Source organism: Schistocerca americana, chromosome 8, assembly GCF_021461395.2.
Source record: "Schistocerca americana isolate TAMUIC-IGC-003095 chromosome 8, iqSchAmer2.1, whole genome shotgun sequence".
Lineage (NCBI taxonomy): Eukaryota > Metazoa > Arthropoda > Insecta > Orthoptera > Acrididae > Schistocerca > Schistocerca americana.
In genome coordinates, this window is record NC_060126.1 from 515917413 (window position 1) to 515938239 (window position 20827).

The 20827-nt window shown below is 41.4% G+C and overlaps 1 protein-coding gene across 8 annotated transcripts in view; it reads right to left on the reverse strand.

Annotated features, from left to right (window-relative positions):
- The window catches only part of LOC124545291 (protein bric-a-brac 1-like), a 68049-nt gene that overhangs the window by 39673 nt on the left and 7549 nt on the right, over positions 1-20827 (reverse strand). For 4 of the 8 annotated variants that reach the window (XM_047124179.1, XM_047124180.1, XM_047124178.1 and 1 more), the window contains exons 2-4: positions 14880-15063; positions 5482-5670; positions 2330-3053 (exon numbers count right to left, since the gene is read on the reverse strand). In XM_047124179.1, the coding sequence (XP_046980135.1) occupies positions 2330-3053; positions 5482-5670; positions 14880-15062 (1096 nt within the window). In that variant the 5' untranslated portion in view covers position 15063. The remainder of the gene's footprint in view (positions 1-2329; positions 3054-5481; positions 5671-14879; positions 15064-20827) is intronic. The other 4 variants (XM_047124184.1, XM_047124182.1, XM_047124181.1 and 1 more) reach the window with 4 other exon arrangements.

Genomic DNA, 20827 nt, shown 5'->3' on the forward strand with positions numbered 1-20827 from the left:
CCAACTGAGGCGCCAGGTGGAAATGGCATGGCAAGCCGTTCCACAGGACTACATCCAGCATCTCTACGATCGTCTCCATGGGAGAATTGCAGCCTGCATTGCTGCGAAAGGTGGATATACACTGTACTAGTGCCGACATTGTGCATGCTCTGTTGCCTGTGTCTATGTGCCTGTGGTTCTGTCAGTGTGATCATGTGATGTATCTGACCCCAGGAATGTGTCAATAAAGTTTCCCCTTCCTGGGACAATGAATTCACGGTGTTCTTATTTCAATTTCCAGGAGTGTAGTTTGCCCACAAACAGCTCTGTAAGAATCAACACTGATTTTGCAAACAGTATGTGAAACTCAGTTCACTCTGTTTCCCCTAGGAACCATATGGCTGTAGTTACTGGGACCAAAACTGTTATCATGTATCTTGCCTTTGAAAGCCTTTGATAGAGTTATGCCCTGTTACCTAATGAACAAAATACAGGCGCATGAAATCTCAGCCTAGCTTCTTGATTGGACAGGGGAGTTCCTAGCAGATAGAACACAGTATGTTGTTCTTATGAATAAAAACGTTGAGATGTAAAAGCAGTTTCAGGCATTCCTTAAGAGAATGTTTTAGGACAATTACTGATCACAACATATATCAAATACCAAGTGGATAAAGTGGAACATAAGGCCGTTTGTGGATGATGCTGCTGAATACAGATAAGTCACAACACTAGAAAATTGTAGTAAAATGCAAGAAGACCTCTATAAGATTAATGTTGGGTGAATAATTGGCAGCTGACCTTGAACATTAAAAATGTGGCATGTTGCACATAAATAGGCAATAAGACTCATTATAGTTTGATTACTTGTTTGCCAAATAATCACTGAAAATAGTCACATCTATTAAACCTCTGGGAGAATGCGTATGCAGTCACTTCAAGTGAAACACCAATATAAAACTATAGTCAAGTCCGTGCACGTTGATCCCTGCCATTTTCAGTGGGTTTGGCATGGCAGCTTCACGTGCATACCTCAACCAGTCACATATCGTCATTTTTTAAATGTGACTATGGCGACACCTCACAGTCTATTGCTTTTACTTGAACCCATTTGTGCTTTGCAGTTGAAAGCTGGCGTCAGTGCTGCTATCATCTTACACAGACTCAATCAAAGGAAAGGCAGATGCCAGACTGGGATTTACTGAAAGAATCTTCAGGATACTTCATCCACATATGAAGGAGACAGCTTACAGATACCCTTGCTGTACTACTACTACTACATTATTACTCCCTTTACCTAGTATAACTGATATAGGAAATAGTAAAGTGCCAAAAAAGAGTAGCATGTCTCATCCTGGGTTTGTTTAGCAAGTGTGAAAGCAACTCAAAGTTGCTCATCAACATCCAGGGGCATATGCTACCAGATCGGCATTGTACAAGATGGTGGTATTAGAATTTCAAGAGCATATGTTCTTGGAGAGCTGCATCAAACCAGTCTCTGGGCTGTAGACCACAATAACAACAACAACATGGAGGCTTACTCAAAGTAGTAGTTCTCATGCATCATTCGTAACAAACGTGAAAATGGCAATAATACACAAAGTACTCCCACCCAACCACCACAATGTGGCTTTCTGCGTATAGACGAAGATGACATGTCAGCACAAACAGGATCTCAATTACTATTTTATTCCACTGTCCTTCTATAACCTTCAGAGTTACAGTAGCTTGTAAGACATAACATTCTTTTCATCTTTGTAAGGCAACAGAGCACTGGGAAGAATGCAGAGTTTATGTAATTCATTTCATGCGAACTTCATTGATGATGGAAACTCCTGGGAACTTTTTTGAGACTATGACATTTTTAACAAATAGGGAAGAACATTACAGGCTGTTTCTTCTGAAGGAAATTTTTTTGACTTACTGTCTGATTCATTCCCTTCACCATTTATGGGGGTTTTTCTCTAATTACCCCATTCATGGCTCTTATTAGAGGCCATAGAAACTTTGAAATTTATTATGAGATGCAGAAGAAACTATTGATGCAACAACAACATTACACTAAAATAATATATAAGAATTTACTTTTTGTTGTTTGTTATTTGGCTCCTATTAATTAATTTTTCCTTGTGACAACATTCAAATGAAATAATATAATTAAAACTTCCTGACAGGGACAAAATATTTATTATACATCATAAATAAAAATGATTGGCACTATAACATCAATGTTGAGGAGCTATTATGTTGAAGTTACTTGCAGGTACATGCTGTAGGCAGGCAAGAAGTGTTGTTGTAGCTGAGCTTCAAATTTTTACAATATTCTACAATACATTAGACAATTATAGCTCACCTTCATGCACAGCAGTATGCTGTGGTGGTGCCCCAGACAATGACCGCATGAGCATGCTCTGTTGCTGAGAGGCTGGAGGAGATGAGCCTCTACTTTCTTCCTTCAGTGGCACTCCACGAGAATCCTCATCACCCAAATTGCTTCCAAAGCAGTCTGTATCTTCTGATGCACCAGAAGCTGACGGGCTGCCGTTCCCATCCATTCCCCTGACAGTCTGTTCCTCCTGTATATCCCCCTCATCCTGACATATTGGTTCCTTTTTTATTGTGACAGGCAGGTCATGCAGTGGGCTGTCTGGAACTGCAGGACCCTGTGAAGCAGTCTGATGTGGAGGAGCAGAGAATTCCTCCTGAGAGGACAACTGTGGTGGTATGGGTGTAACTGCAAAGCGGCGTGGGAATGCTTTGCGCCTTTTGGACAGTGGTACAGGAGTATCATCATGCTGAGGGCTTGATGGCTGAGAGAGAGTAGGTGAAACACTCACAGGAACTGGTAACTCTGGTGATACTGTAGCTGGCTGCTCAGATGTGATGAAGGCTGGTGATGCTGGTAAACTTGGGCGAGTATGTGTGTGGAGGTGTGGAGAAACAGGGGGTGGGACTGAAGGTAAGGAGACTGGTTTGCGTTGCTTTGAATGAGATGTGGTCACCTGAGGTTGCAGTGCTGTTGGTGGTGGCGGTGGTGGTGGTGGTGCAGGTGACTGCTGCTGCTGCTGCTGCTGCTGCTGCAATTGTGCAAAGAAAGCAGAAACAAATCAATAAAAAAAGGATGGTACATCAAATTAAACACACACACACACACACACACACACACACACACACACACACACACGGACAGACAGAGAGAGAGAGAGAGTTACATTATGCCAGCCAATGACAGTGTACTGGTGCTGCAGATCAGTTGGACTAACCTAATACTGACTGGCTGCAGTGCCAGAATAAAGAAAGTTCTGAATGAGAACATTTTCTGAAAGCTAAGCAACATTTCCAGTGTTGTTTATGTGTTTCAACTATACAATGAGTGGTTACCTTCACACTTTTCATTATTTAAAATAACTGTGGGATTTGTAATTAATCAGGGTGGCAGCTGGCTCCACCTCTGGGTAAGGACTGACATTTAGATAACAACAAGAGTATAAATTGTGAATGAGTTTCAGCATGTGGACATTTTGTCACATGGAACACAGATGGCAGGTGACTATAGATGTGACAAGAACCTGCACAGATGATTTACAACAAGAAGTTGCCAACAGCTGTATAGTGGCAGATCACAAACCTCAGCGGAGAGACTGGCCATGGGGCTGGTCCTATGCACACCTGTGGCCAACAAAATCCACTCATCTCTGTATGTCCCCCTTCTCAGAGATGGTTGTGGGACTCAGCTGTTCAGTACAGAATGTCAAATCAAACACCTTTCAGCTGTCTGATTTGAAACCTCATCTGAAGTGATCGCTGTATCGAGCACAAATTTACAGGTATCGGTCTTTGAATGCTGGCCCCTATTTTGACCAGAACCGAATTTGGAGTCTTCCTACCCATCGGTCAGGTGGCCTGAAGATTGCGTAATAAATTGCCAGAACTAGTAGCCAAATAAAATAAAAGTTTGAAATCTGTTGTGTGAAAGTGTTTTATTTGACAAATCCACTCATATTCTTGATGCTCTTCAAGTGTTGGGTCTTGCAGACCCATATACCTGGCGCCAAATAGCAGCGGTTATGTTGGATCAAGAGCAGCATAACCTTGAAAATGATGGTTGTCAAATAGATGGATGAATATGCTACATTATCCATCACTCAACAAAAGAGACAATAAATTAATCTCACATGTTATTTTTGTCCATACTTGACAAAGAAATACTGGGTGGTTTTGACACAGTGATGAAAAGTCTACTAATATCAACATTTCACACATAGATGTAGCTATCAAGACAACTGTAGAGAGAGGTATAGTAAATATAATTTCTCCTTGCTCATTGAAACAGGATCCTGAAATTTGTATTTTGTATACTTTAAGTAAAAACTAAAAAACTGCTAATATGAATTTCATTGCTTCACTCCAAACTACATGACATCATAAAAATTTCATCACAGAAATTTTTTTATCACCCTTGTATCAATGAAAAGAATCTACATTTAAGTACATCCAACTCAAGGTGAATCAGATGCTGTAGAAACAATTTTTATTTCTTCACAATAGTCTACTATTTCTGGGGTCTATGATACAAGCTAAGACTTTCATCTAATGCACCCTTATGCATCTTCCTAATCAAATTATCCTCCCATTTCCATCCTCACACCAACATACTATATTTGTCCAACTGTATGACAGCCCTGCTTCCAGGATGACCCTCTATTCTGAACAGAAGTCCCAAGAGGATTTTCTAAAACAAATTTTAACATAAACCATAAATTGCCTTACTGATAAAAGATACCTCAATTTTTTTATAGAAAAAAATGAACAATAGGAAGAAACAGGTACCTGATTGGCTTTGATGACCACTGGGTAGATAAAATGACACCATGTGAAGTAGGAAGAAACCAAGGTAATCTTGGTCATATCAGAGTATTGGAACTTCATCATTAAATGAGCAATTGAAGTATTTAAAGTGAAGAAACCAATAAACAGGGATATATAAACTATCAGCTTTGTAAAGTGTGGAAATCCTTCCCATAGGCAATGGTTAATACTTCATCAGTTGCAGAATAATGGATCTGACAAGAACACATTGATGGGCCTTGAGGAGAGGATGAACAGAAACAGACACATATGATACATTTATGGGTCCTGGGAAGGAGAAGCCTTTCTGTGTAGCCAAACAGCACAGGTTCCATAGTTTGTTTCTCACATTCAGCACTCCAGATGCAACTTTCACTGCAGTCATGTTACTGCCCCTCACCACCTCTGTGTACTTGAGCATTTCAAACTAGCTACCACATAAATAGGGTTATTGCAGCAGTTCTCTCAAGTTGAATCAGAACCTGGAGACAACAATTAGCTGCTTCATAAAAATATTGTGCAGTGTTTACAATAGCATGTGATATGAATCCCAGAAACCTTATTATTTATTATGAGAACAGCCTTACACATAAAACATACAAAAACAAGCAAATAAATGAAAAAACTTGGTTTGATAATTTTTACTGCCCTACTTACTGTTTCTCTGAATGGATTAGCAGCACCTGCAAGACCTCGTACTTGCAGCAATTCTGCTGTGTGAAGGAATGGTGCCAGCCTATCTTGTGAAATGTAAACTTCACCTTGATACATGAAGCTCAGAAGTGCCTGTACATCTTCATATCGGACATCTTTAAGTATTACCACTGGATGCTGGCACGGATTCTCCTGCAATAATGGCAATTCTACTTATATTAAAAAAATAATAACCCTTTAGTAGTTCATAATAAAATACTACAGGGTCCGGCAGTCAAACCTGCATTTTTTAAATGAGTGTAAAATACACATAGATGCAGATATCAAAATTTTATTCATACAATCACATTCTATGTTAAAAAGCATTTAAGAATCATCAACACTTTTTTTTTCATTGTTTGAAAATAACATCAGCAAGATGGCATCCTTCTCGATCGTGGCATTCTCGCAGGCAATTAACAAAGCAGTCCATCACATGGCGAAGCATGCCCTGGGTGATTGTCTTGATTTCCAGCCCGATTCTTGTTTTGAGATCACCAACATCATGAGGTATTTCTTCGTACACTTTGCTCTTAAGGCAACCTCACAAGAAAAAAAAATCAAAAGTTGTAAGGTCATATGATTGGGGGGGTGGGGGGACGTAAGCAATTGCTCCATTCTTGAAAATCACCCAGTTAAGAAAAACTTCATTGAGAAAATTAATGCTCACGCGGGCTGTGCGACTGGTTGCTCCATCTTGCTGAAATAATGTTTCATCATTCACTGCATATTGACGAAGATGAGGTATGTAGAATTTCCTTAGCATTGTTGAATAGCGCTTAGCATTCACGGTAACAGATTGCCTGCTTTCATTCTCAACAAAATTAGGGCCTATTATTCCTGATGAGGACACTGCATGCCAAACTGTTACCTTGGTTGAGTACATGGATCTTTCACGGAATTGGTGAGGGTTCTGATCACTGTTCTGTTTGTTCACATATCCATTGAGCTGAAAATCTGCCTCATCACTCATCCAGAGGTTGTGAACAAGCTCCTCATTTTCTTCAATCATTTGCAAAAGACTTTCACAGAAATACTGTCAGACCACGAAGCTGTTTTTATTCAAAGCATTAACCACTTGGATTTTGTATGGGTGGTGATTTAAGTCTAGCCTCAAAATCCTTCTGACAGTCCTGTCACAAATTCCAAGCGCAAAACACTGTCTGCGCGCTGATCCCCAGAGGTTTCTTCCCACACGTTCCACACTCTTGGGAGTATGCACTGTCTTCACTCTGCCCTCTGCCACCTCTTTTCCTTGTTGTTTCACTGATGTTTTCAAAGTTTTCGACCCAAGTTTTTATTGAGTCAACCGAAGGCACTGGCCTATTAAAATTAATTTGAAAATGTGCCCAGAAAAGACGCTGAGTGGCTACATAGCTACTGCTTTGGTAGAACGCTTTCACTGCACATGACCGTTGTTGTTTAGTCCACTGCTCCATAGCTATTGAAATGCTTTGTGTCGGGGAACGCAGTGGTGAGCTCGGTTACTCGCCCCCACTACTTCCAACACTTCTGCGCACTAATAATAAACGCAGGTTTGACTGCCACACCCTGTAAATACTCTGTGCTCACAAGACTGTGGCTCCTAGAATTGAAACATTGTTAGTCATTTTCCTAAAAAAGAGACAGTAAGCCATGCTGCCAATATTGATACTGTACTAATGTTGTTGGTGAAATTTTCAATCCAATAAAATGAGAAAACGTATCAACAAAAATAATCATTTTTTTGGAAATACAACGTAATTTTAATGAAACGAGAAGGTTTATATGCAATTCAATTTTAATTACATAAGCGAAAAATTGGGAAGTTTAAGACCAACAGAAAGATGCTCCTATCAGAGCACAAAAAAGGTAAATATCCTCGTGGTTAAAAGACTCTGACTGGAAAGTGGGATACCAGCTGCCTCATTCTATCTTCTGCAGCACCTTTTTCCTATTGCTCTCTCTTGCTGATGCTATTCACTCCCTCCCACTGCTGCTGTCTTCTCATTGCCACTATCTCAGTCTTCCTTGTTGTCATTGTCATATACTGTCTCTCATTATCACTGGCTCTCACTCACTTCCACTTTATCCATCTCTTTGCTTCTGCCCTACTGGCACTGTCTCCTTCACTCTTTTCCTAGCACTGTTCTGTCACTGTCAACTATGATCCACTATCACTGTGCCCGTCTCTTTTACTCAACCCCACTTTTCAGTCAGAGTCTTCTAAACAGGAGCATATTCAGCTTTTTTGTGCTCCGATAGGAGCATTTTTCTGCTCGTACCCTTCCTTTTCTCTGGTCCAGCAGGGCATGTCAATCACATGAAATGAAGTTTATGGGCGAGTAAAATTTTGATAGTTTTCTTATTTGAAATTGAAATAGCGCAAAACCAATTTTACACCTCAGACCAGATTTTACACGCATAAACATTTTGTATGTGCCTCAGTGCCTCAATGTGGGATTCCTAGAACTCTCCTAATGATAACTGAGTGCATTTCTTCATGCTATGTGACTCCATAGCCTATGTTTTCACGCGGCAATGGATTTTATGCGTGTGGGTAGGATAGCTTAAAGCCTCTGTATCTTGGAAACAGATAAAGATATCAAAAAAAGTTTCCAGGTTGTTGGAAATTGGGATCTTAGGAATGTATCATAAAAATTAAAACCATTTGCTCTGCATAGCCATCTTGGAATTCACGTCTCCGTTCTGGTACCCAAACACAATTGTTTTGGGGTGTTTCTCAATAACAGATAAAAAAATTTTAAAATGGGAAGATGGCAATTCTACATAAATGCCTAGAGAATGTTCCGATAAAATTTGAGCACTTCGTTATTTCTTTTCTTTAAGCCTGTGACCATGCTTTTGGTTTTCTTTTTATTAATTTTCATACCATATACTGCACAGGCTTCATTCAGTTCATTTAGCATTTGGGTCAGCGTCTCTTGATTTTCTGCGAGGATCGCCATGTCATCTGCAAATCTTATACGTTCAATTTTCCACCCACCTATCCTGATGACTCTTGTCCCACCCAAACAGCTTTCCAGTACTTCCTCCAGAGAGATGTTAAACAGGATCGGCGAGAGACAACAGCCCTGTCTAACACCTCTCCCAGTCGTGCTGTCTTCAGAGATCTCATTACCTATTCGTACCCAAGCTTTCTGATTCAGGTACAGATTTGCAATCAATCTTCTCTCCTTCCACTTCACTCCCTCTTTTTCATGATATCTAACAGCTAATCCCACTGCACTCTATCAAAGGCCTGTTCAAGGTCTCTGAAGGCAGCATACACTTCTTTGCCCTTTTCTATGTATCTTTCGCTGATGGTTCTTAGAAGTCCAATGGCATCTCGTGTTCCCTCTCCCCTTATGAAACCATATTGTTCACCAAGTGCTTCTTCCAGCATTCGATGTAGCCTCCCATTCAGAATTCGAAGAACTAATTTTGATGCCTGTGATACTAGGTAGAATGTCCCGTGGTCTTCACACTTAATGGGATTATTAGAAATCATAGATATGTAAGAGCATTTAAGTATTTGGGAAGTTGGTTTAAAGAAGACATGGATTGCCAACAAGATATCAAAGTGAGAAAGGTTCTGTCGAAAGAAGCATTTCAAATGCAGAGAAGACTCCTAACTAGTTGTTTAAACAAGGAATTAGGGAGGCAACGTGCTTAATAGGGAGAGTGGCCTTGTATGGAGCAGAAACGTGGACTTTGAGAAAGCAGGATGAGAACAGAATTGAAACTTGTGAAATGAGGATATGGCGTGGAATGGAGAAGATCAGCTGGACTGATAGTCAGGAATGAAGTAGTAATGAGGAGATCTGGAGAAGAACGGAGGATGCCGCTAACAGTGAAGAACAGGAAACTAAACTGGATGGACCACAATTTAAGAAGAGATTGCCTTCTAAGAGTAGAGGCAATTGAGGGTTTTGTTCTGGGAAAGAGAGGGAAGGGCAGAGGAAGGTTCCATATGCTGGATGATGTCAGCAGGCCACAAGGAGGGTATCAAAGAATGAACAGGAACGCAGAAGACAGAGAAGCACAGACAGCTATGCAGTCAAAACCTGCCGCAAGGCAGCCAACCCAATGATGATAATTTTGTTATTAATTATTTAGATATCTGCTGTCAACAGCAAAAAATTGTGACTGTTTTTCCCCCAGAAACTGCTCAAGGACTAAATGGCCCTTACGGTGCATTGTACACCACATCTAATGCAAATAGAACGATCCAATTTGCTCCATTTGCCTAAGCTGGAGGAAGTGTGCAATATTTCAAAATTGACCCTATACCATAGGATACCTACAGCAACACAATCCTTCTGTTGGATATACGAATGATCCCTGTCCCGAGGGCTATTCAAAACATTTGATCCTACCTTTCAATCACCAACAGAATTCGAGGTATGAGCTGCAGAAAAATCCCATTTTTATGCACAGCATTTTGGAACATATTGGTAGCACATGCTGTTGCATGCATACAGATTTCAAAATCCATCAATATTTGGAGGGTCAGAGAGGAAGTAATTTTGAGGAGAAGGAGGAGGATGGTGCCAAATGTGAGTTATGTGCTATAAACACTTAATGGCAACCTCAGAACAAAGCATTATGTAAAAATGGGATAGAGTCAATCAGAAATTTTGCTGACATAAAAACAAATTATAACAAAATTAAAGTGTTTTACAACTGAATGAAAGCAAATGCACTCAGATATGGATATAGATTCTTTTGAAAGATTGTTTAATTTACTTACTTGCAATTCACTAAAAATGAACAATGAGAAAAATTGCTAGAAGTGTTGGTTTACGAACAAACTCACAGTTGAGAAACTTGAGTTTCTCCTGATGCATAAAAGTTTCAAATAACTTCCAGGAACGCAGTGGGGTGACATCTTCAACAACTGCCAAAATTTTGAAAAATGCACACCTTGTCACTTTCAAGGTTCAAAAGTAGCCAGAAAGCACCGTGCAAGGAAGGAAATTTATAGCCTCTGTCTGCAGCATATATCCAGGAAAAAAAGACCACACACACACACAGAGGCACGAAAGCCACATGCCGTAAACACTAGCACCGCCACACAATCAAAGATGACTGACATCAAAAGTTATCGACAGTGAATATTAATAGCTGACAGGTGAGGTAATATAACCTTTGTCCTTCTGTTTTTTGGCAAGGGGGAGAGCAGGAGTCCACACGGAATTTAAGCAAAAACCTCCATCTCTACTTATAAGGTCACTTGCTAATTTAAATTCAACTATTTCCTTAGTAACACTATACCAACAGCTGGAAGTGCATGCCAGAATCTCCCTGACTGCACTTGGGACAAGCCCTCCATCTCCCCAAACTTGTCCTCTAAATGCTCTACAAGAAACGGAGGCGTCATTGAGACAAAGGAGTCCCCATCAACTCTCATATATATGAGGTACCGGGGCAAATAAGATTCACTGCCATCCTTAGCCTGGTGTTCCCATGGTGTGGCCAGGGATGGGAACAATTTAGGATCATACTTCCTTGCACTGTACTGAAACTTAGAACAGTTAGAGACTGCTGGCATTTGATCAGCAGCAAGGGATGATGTGGTCTGCCTCATCACGCGTCATCCGCCCTGATGCCACCTACTCCGACCAGGGGCCCTCCCCATGGGTGCCACCCAGCCGCAGCAAAGGCCACCTGGCAGGATGGCCATTGCCAGGAGTCACGATTCCCCAGGGTGATGGGCATCTACTCCTTGGCATATGTGGGGCGTTAACGGCACAGGCATCAGCATAGCGACCCCTGCGTAGTCGTGGGGGCTACAACCAATAGGGTACATGGCGACCCACCACAACGACTGACTATTGTGCTGGATATGAGGTGCAAAGAATTCCATGGTCATTGTCAGCGCAGAAAATGATACTGCGTAGGGGGTGGAGGAACCCAGGAAGGTGTCCTCGTCCAAGAGATGGAGGATGAGTGGGACGGCAATGCGACGACGAGAAAGCGGGCTGAAGATCTCAATGCACGATAGGCACGATGCACCATGTAAGGTGCCCTTCCCCAATTGGCTCGCTCTTCGGGAAAATTTTTAAAAATGGAGGTCAAACCCTACAGGGAACCATCACATAAAGGCCGAAAGGTGTGAGACCCCTTCCAGTCACCTCTTACAACAGGCAGGAATACCTTGGGCCTATTCTAGCCCCCAGGCCCGCAAGGGGAAAGTGCACATGAGAATAATTTTGAGGTATTGCATGTTGTAACAGGGTGTTAGGAGTAAAAACATACTACTTGTAATGGCTATAATTATTAGTCTGCAAATTAAGAGAATAGTGATGTAATGTTGTTCAGTACACTCTCCTCAGTCATCAATTGAAATATCTGCCCTTATACCCCTAACATAATGTATGTTTGGTTAAACTGATAAATCTTATATCACGTTCCAGGTACGCCTTGTCTAATGTTCAAAGTGTATCAATTTACCACTCCTACAAATTGTCTATGTCCAGTGTTCAAAGTGTATCAATTTACTATTTCTACAGATTATCTGTTCAGTGAGATTTAAACACTTAAATTTATGTTTATCAGCTTGGCAAGCAGCAATTTTTGTTGGACAGTTGCATGAAAAAGTAAAGGAAGGCAGGTTAGTGTTTAAAGTCCTATCATCAGATTGTTAGAAACAGAGCACGAGGTTGGACTTGGGAGGTATGTGGAAGGAAATTGTCCATGTCCTTTTCAAAGAAACTACCTTGGTACATGCCTTAAGGGAAAAGCACAGAAAACCTAAATCTCGACAGCCAGACAGGGATTAGAACTGCCATCCTCCTGAAGGTGAATGTAGTTCCTTTACCACTGCAGGAACTCTCCCGGTGGCTGCACAACAGATGCCACTCTAACTCAACAGTATCTTAATATTACCATCATCAAATTACAGTAGTTATAACCAATGAACACTCACTGCATTCCTCTTATTCCTTGATTTCTTTTACAGTTCTGTGTCTCAACTGGGAAAAACAGAACTCTTATAAAATGGTTCAAATGGCTCTGAGCACTATGGGACTCAACTGCTGAGGTCATTAGTCCCCTAGAACTTAGAACTAGTTAAACCTAACTAACCTAAGGACATCACACACATCCATGCCCGAGGCAGGATTCGAACCTGCGACCGTAGCGGTCTTGCGGTTCCAGACTGCAGCGCCTTTAACCGCACGGCCACTGAGGCCGTCAACTCTTATAAGATCGCTTTGTTGTCCATCTTTCTGCTTGTCTGTCAGCTGTTAACAGCCCCTTTTCTCAGGAATGGGTAGCTGTATCAAGTTGAAATTTGTGTCATATATGAGGTATATGGTCCCTTGGCAGTGTAAAAAAATGAAACTTCTACGTCAATGCAATCAAAAGGTACGGAAACTTATGTCACATATTTTGATGCAAACTCACTCATCAAAACCTATAGGGTGATTCCCGTTTATCTACAATGATGAAATTTGGCAAAAAGTACATTTTCACAGAACAAATAAAGGAAAAAATTGTTAATTTGTAATTATATCACATGAAAAATATATTTCTTTTTTCATTTGTTATCAAACTTGAAATTAAAATGATCAGTAGTTCTGCATTCAGGCTGGCTGGATCATATTGGTAAAAGTCAAACATCAGGCAAGGAATGACTTTACTGCTCATTTAATGTGTTTCAGAATTTATCCATCATTGGAAATTCAGGAGTGATTAATGCACTTAGATACGGCGATTCAAATTGTTTGTATACAAACATTCAAAGACTAGTATGTGAATGTTTGTTTCACATACAACTTGGATCGCCATATCTACATGCAGTAACTGCTCCTGGATATCTGATGATGGATAAATTCCGAAACACATTAAATGAGCAATAAAATCATTCCTTGCTTGATGTTTGACTTTTACAATTGTGATCCAGTCAGCCTGAATGGAGAATTACTGATTATTTTAATAATGGTCACCTGTCTCCTGCACAACTTTATGTCGCATTTATATTACTGAAATTAAAACATTCTCGAAAATCTTGGAATCCCTGGGACCGATATTCTGCTAGTGTCAATATGGATAACAGCAAAAATTATAAAGATTCTTGATTCCCGGAATGCATTAATTGTCTATATAAATAATTACATTCATACAGTGTAGTAGCGAATTGGCCCAGCTTCGCACGGATAGAATTAAGTACCTATGGCCAGACAACTCGTGTGGAGTTGCATACTTTGTTCGGGGCTACGGCACGCATAGATTTACAAATAAATTTCAGAGAACAGTGTTAAGTAACTCAATATCTTCAATTTCACACAACTTACATGATGTAAGCAGTGTACAGCAGGGAAATTGTCTGAGTCATGAATGTTGGGTGTTCCATATTGAATTGGCTTTTGGAGTGACATCACACAGAAATGATGGAAGCACATCTTAATGTAAGCAATACGTTTGCAACCAGTGTACATATTGTATGCCAATCATGTGTGTACGTGTGTGTGTGTGTGTGTGTGTGTGTGTGTGTGTGAGAGATTGAATATACTGTACACTAGAGTAATACATAAAAAAATATGGAGAAACACACAATACAGATTTATAGCTTGGTTAGAGCACTCCTCTTATGAAGCTTAGTATGCATTGTAATGCACTGTTGAGATTCACTGTCGCAATTCTTTGTCATCTATTCTTTATGGCAGATGTCTTCGCCATGCCACCAAAGAATCGTGACCACATCTGGATTTGATTTAAGGAAAGCAGATAGCTGAAAGCTGAATCATCTGCTATGTTGCTAGAAGAATGTACTGTATGTAAATGAAGCAAAGTTGCTGAAGTAGTTTTTTGAAAAACGTTTCACTTGTAGCATAAAGAATAAAACACAGCATATTTTGGATTCACAAGCTTTTTTGCTACACTGTTGTTTTCAAATGATTGCAAGGAAACTATTGGTTTAAAATATTTGATCATTTGAAATTTTAAGTATCACATCACAGCCTGTTGATGAGGTGGTTATCTTTTCGTTATTTGTCTTATTTATTACAATATTTCAAAACTAAGTAACTCACAGACCACTGTTCGAAGAAACTGCAGTGAATTAAGAATGGGAATTGTGATTGCTATTATGAGAGAAGCAGACTGTCCGTCTGAAATTAATGCTAGGTTAAAAGGCACAGTGAGAAAAGTGACTCAGCCAGGATTCGATCCCATGACCTTTCAGTTTCCAGCCATAGGCTCTACTCCCGGATCCCACTCGCTGTGCTCTTGATGCACTGCTGCTCTCATGCAGCAGGAAAAGTATGTTTTACGGAAATCCACGTGGAACAAAGAATTAAAAATTTGTCACAGGTGCGTAATATATGCTCTTCCTCTTTATCACGCACACACAGAAAGTATTCGTGTATCCCTGTTACCTTGAAAACATTCCTGAAGTAAGGACTACAGGCTGAGAGTATAACTTTATGAGCCTTGACATTCTGTCCATCACATGTTAGTGTCACATCCACCAGATCCTCATCACTCTTCAAGCTTTCCAAAGCTGAGGTTATGTTAATTTGGAAGTTATTCCACCGGAGACAAAACTGATCAGCAGCCATACTGCAACAGATAAAGTGATACTAAACAATCATCAAATAATCATGTAAACTTTAAATTCACAGTTTTAGTCCAGTAAATAACAGTAATAATTTTTACTTGACATCAAGTAATCATCAGTTTTACATGCCATGATGCAGTTTGTTCTTCTGAGTAGATCAAGTATGAACATTGAAGTTTACAATTTATAAACTACAGTTTTGAGTTTAATAATAAATTTTACATTTTAGTATGCTTTACATTTGTCGATATATAAGAAACTGTGTAACACTTTTTTACTATCATTAGATTACGTGTGAATTACCTAATACTACGATCCTGAGATATTTAGGAAGTAGTACAACAACCAAACAATGGAAAATCCAGGATGGAATATAACAATATTATGAAAAGGAAAGTTGTCACTCACCATATAGCGGAGATGCTGAGTCACAGGTAGGCACAACAAAAAGACTGTCACAAATAAAGCTTTCGGCCATTAAGGCCTTCGTCAACAATAGACATAGACACGCGCACACTGCAGTCATTTGTGTTGTGTGAGCTGCATTCGCGCGCAAGTGCGTACACCTGTGTGTGTGTGGGGGGGCAGTCTTCGGCAACTGTGGTTTCAGTTGCCTGAGACTGTGGCCATGTGTGTGAGTTGCGTTCGGGCGCATGTGCGTGCGTGTGTCCTTAATGACCAAAAGCTTTACTTGTGACAGTCTTTTTGTTGTGCCTATCAGCAACTTAGAAAGCAGTTCACTTTTCATGACGACAAAGAACATATCTAGCAGAGGAAATGGATTTTAAGTTGAAAGTCTTTTAAGATGGGCTTGCAATTTGGTAACACGAAGAGCTGTGAGATTTTTAGGAAGGATATTGGCTAGCTTCAGCCCAGCATGAAGTGCTTTAATATAATGCTGTTTTGTGGTTAATTTAATTTTGTTTGGGGCTTTGCAAGCAATGTTACTTTTAAGGTGGCCAGAAACAGCCTGAAAAGCTTATAAGGGCATTGCAGGATAGGTTGCACTGAGAAATAATTGTTAAGAAAAAATTCGATACATTGGGCCATTTCTGAGTTAATTAGCATTGAAGTTATCCAATCACACCTTTGCATGAGCAAATTCAAGCAGTCCACCACAGACAGTGTCACCAACCGTGTTCTTCGTTTAGTTTCCTAAAACCAAACAAGAGAGTGATACAAAAATTTGACATGGGACGGTAGTAATGATCAAACCCGAGCCAAAGACTGCGCAGTCTCGTGCGCTATCATCTATACTATGAAAACAACTGACACTAAATCTATATAGTGGTTCACTTGTTTGTGTGCACCAGCCTGATGGATAACTTCTAGGCTAATTAACACAGAAATTGTGTTATGTATTGACTTTTTTCCTTAACAATTATTTCTCAGCACAACTTACAATGCAACAACCTAACAAGCATTTCAGACTGTTTCTGACCACTCTGTATATATCAATAAAATTAATCAATTCTTGAAATACAACTGGACAGATACAAAATCTACTCACGAAGTCGCAGCCGGAGAAAATACCCTTTAAGGTTAAGGAAATGTGCAAGCTTCCGTGGCCAGTGGCTCCTCCTCCTGGTAGAAGGGTTGAAGGAAAGGAAGAGAGATGAAGGAAAAGGCTGGTGAGATTTAGGAAATCGGGAGAGTTATGGAAAAGTCGCTCAGAACACCAGGTCAGGGGAGGCTTACCAGATGGGATGAGAAGGAAAGACTGATTGTTGGAGACTGCACTGGACAAGATTTGAAAACCTGAGAGTATAAAGGGGGAAGATAGGGTGACAAGCAAGAGCAATTGCTGATAAAACATCGGGCAACAGTTAATAAGAGTGGAAAGCTAAGTGCATTATATGTGGTAGACATGTGCGATGGAGGGGGAAGTGGGGGCGGGGGAGGGGGGTGGGAGGGTAGACAGGTCAGAAAATAAAAGGGCTGGTATAGGTGGTGGTAAGAGGGTGCATAGGGCAAGTCTCACAGCGGAGGGTGGTCACAGGGGCAGGGAAATGGGTGCAGAAGAAGTGTAGGGTCTGATGCCAGACAGAATCGACATTCCAGGGTTTGATTTCAAGAAGCCACAACTTTAACAAAATAGCTGATACACTCAAGACCAGATGGTATTGAGATGAACTCCTAAGTTGTTGTTTGGAGAGATCAGCAGTACCAGGATTGGATGAGATGGCCTGGGAAATATGCTTTTAAAATACGCTGATGCGGTAATTACGTCCAGTGAAGGCTGAGGTGAGAATGATGATGTATCGATCCCTACCTGAGATCTGGGCATGCAGTCGTAAGGTGTGCCACAGCAGATGGCAGGCGAAGCAAGAAGTTCGACAACAGTCAGACGCCGCCACTCGTGAATGCCTGTGCAGCGTCTCTTCTGTGCAATCTACCACCTGGCTCATGGCTTTACAGACAGGCAAGGCCACCTCTAACTCAGTTACATGTTTACTCTGCACGTGTGTTATCAGATAGTTACTGTGAGTCACTCCATGGCTAGTGTACCCATTACAGTAAGTTGTTTTCTAGATATAATAAAGATTGTTGTGTCAGTCATCACGAGGTGTTCTCCAATGGGATTAGAATACATTGGTGATGAGTAGGGTCATACCTACATGTGTTTTTTGTAATGCAGTTGGTATTCACATTTTGTTGTCACATGGAGTCTCTGATACAAACATTGGTACAGCAACAGAAGGACCTTGCCAAGCGTCATGCAACAGGCTTTGCTGGTGTGGTTCTCCGGCTCCTTTTCCTCCTCAGTTCCCACTGTTTGACAAGTCATCAGAAGACTGGAAGGAGTACAAACACCATACAATGACAGTATTTTCATGCCTTTCACATTACTGATTTGGAGGTATGTCAGGCACTGTTTTTGTCCTGGATTTCTCCCACCTCGTATCAGGCGTTGCAGTAGTTGACCCCATTGCAGGAACCTTCTTCAATGTCGTTTGATGCCATATATCCACTGTTGTCTTCCTATTATCACTGCTGCACATGTGTCATGGTCATTAGGGTCGAATTTTACAATGCCAGAAAAAGTCCTACCAGTCTTATCAAGCCTGGGTCACGACCCTCCACGGCCTTAGTCACAAGTGCCATTTTGTCAAGGACAAGACAAAAGTGTCATATGTGGATGTCACGGTTCACAATGTTATCAACAACTCCGCCCCTGATAAGGAAGTTCAGCAACGGGCCCTCCAGTTAGAGAAGCCCTCCCTCAACGAGATTTTATCAATTTCCCAGTCGTATGAGGTGTCACAAGTCGCTGGTCAGCAAGGAAGTCTGGTGCAATATTGTGGCAGAACGAGGTGGCTCAGTTGCATCCCCTACATTCGAGGATGAAATCACAGCAGTGCAAGTCGGCTGCTCCGGCAGTTACCGTACAGCACATACGCAGCATTTCAGCCTCTGCTCCCTGTTGCCATCATGTGCAATGTGTTACACCAAATATGATAGACAAGTGTGTCCCCAGCATTGGACTGTCTGTCACAAGTGTCAGGTAAAAGGCCACATTGTGGTAATCTGCCACTCAACTGCACAGAATGCAGCATCACAGACCATGGATATGGATACTCAGATAAGTGTCATTGTCAGGGCTGGTCCTTGATCATGATGCCAATAAGCTTCTTATCAAAATTTTGGTTCTCTCAAGACAGCTGTTCCTGCAGGTAGACACTGGCGCAACAGTTTCCCTGCTTAATATCCAAACATATTCAGACCTCGGCTCTCCGCAGTTGTCGCTGGTAAATCCGCACCTCAGGGATAATATAATAACCACCGAGTGCCTCCTTGGCCAATTCATAGTGGAAGTCATCTTGAATCAGTGACTCGACCTGTTACCTTTATTGTTGTCCATGACACTAGTTCAGCAAACTTTTTTGGGTTTGATGCCTTCCAAGCCTCAGGTTTTTCGGTCACAAACTCCATACAGTTAGTAGTTGCTGAGGTTCCCTATCAGTCTTTGGAATCTCTTGTGCACAGAATTTCAGGATATCTTTGTGCAGGGCCTTGGGTGTGCCACAGACTTTCAAGTGCTCACTACCTTGACGTAGTCAGCTCATCCTAGATTTTTTCGTGCCAAAAGGCATATCACCAATTATCCTGGATGATCAGCCCGAGTATATCATGGTCACTAACAAGTCATTTGGCCTTTATCAATACCATTGACATTTGGGGTAGCACGTGCCCCTGCTATTTTTCAACGCTATTTGGAACAGGTCACGTCCATTAGTCTACACTGCTTTAATTATCTTCATGACTGGATCATTACAGGACATACTATGAGTGACCACCCGCACAGCCTCTGGGTCCTCTTCCAAAAACCCCGGGCCATGGGTCCCCCCCCCCCCCCCCTGCAATCTACAGGGTCCCCCACTGCAATCTGCAGAAGTCCAATTTTTTCCAACTGTCTCTTGGGTACCTAAGCACCTTGAGGCACGGGGGTTTGACACGTAGAGAGTCTAGTCAGAACCAATATGGACCTGCTGCATCCCTTGTCACTGCACGAACTGCAAGCTTTTTTTAGGTAAAATTGCCTATCATCATCGGTTCATTCGCAGGACATCTTTCATCACGCACCCACCGCATCCCCTTCTACGCAAATGTGCTCCTTTTGCTTGCCCCTTGCACGCAACCAGGCATTCACTACGCTGAACAAACACCTCTAGTCAGCACCATGTCTACCTAACTTTGATCCCAACAAACCACTGTTTTTGGCTATGGATGCTACACATCATGGCGTGGGGGCGCTTCTTGCCCATCGTAATGCAGACGACTCAGAGGGGGTTCTCCTTGTGCCAGCTACTTCTGCCCTTATCCCTAGGTCTCTAGCAACCAGGGGTTGCTCAGCCCTCTGGCCTCCATGGACATGGACACTATCTCCAGATTGCAGTCTTCCGCAACTCACCCTGGGGATCAGCAATGCTCTGCCCCCCCCCCCCCTCCCCCCCACTCCCAAGGAGGGAGGAGGGGTGTAGTGACCCACATAAATTGACCCACATAAAGCCACACCTAAGATCCGTGGCGCAGACTTGAGGCAGGCTACAGAAGTCATCAGCAGATCTGTCGGAGGCTGCCACTCGTGGATGAGCAGGTAGCTTCTTGTCTGTGTGGTCTGCCAGCCACCCAACAGCTTTAGAGACAGGTCCGGCCAGCTCTACCTCAATTACACGTTTATCTCTGCAAATGTGTTATCAGATTATTGTTGTGAGCCACTCCATGGCTAGTGTACTCATTAGAATAAACTGTTTTCTAGACTTAATTAAGTTTGTTGTATCAGTCATCATGTGGTGTTCTGTTGTGGGATTAGAACAATACTGCTGTAACGAGTCTACATCTAAAAAAATATATTTGCCTTGAATGCCAAGAGTGCTCAAGAGGGAGCATTTGATGTGGAAAGGATGCTAACTGTGAAAATGTAAGTATTATTGCTTGTTAATTGTTTGTGTTGGCCATAGTTGGGACATATATTTATGTTTGTTGAGCAATGAATAATCGAGACTTGTATTTATTCTCAATTTGCTGGACAGTTATTTACTTCAAGAACCATCACTCAAAAATTAGGAATTTTAAAGTAATATCAATACTGTATGGGGCTCATTAGTCATTCTAGACTTTATTTTGTTTTAAACACACTTCGTGCAAGACTTATGGTTAATAGCAGTTCAGGCTCTCAATAGGCACCACTGAACAGTGTTTATGGAATTACAAACTTTCAGCTGTTTTTAAACAAAAAACTTGTCTCAGCTATAGTATGAAGCA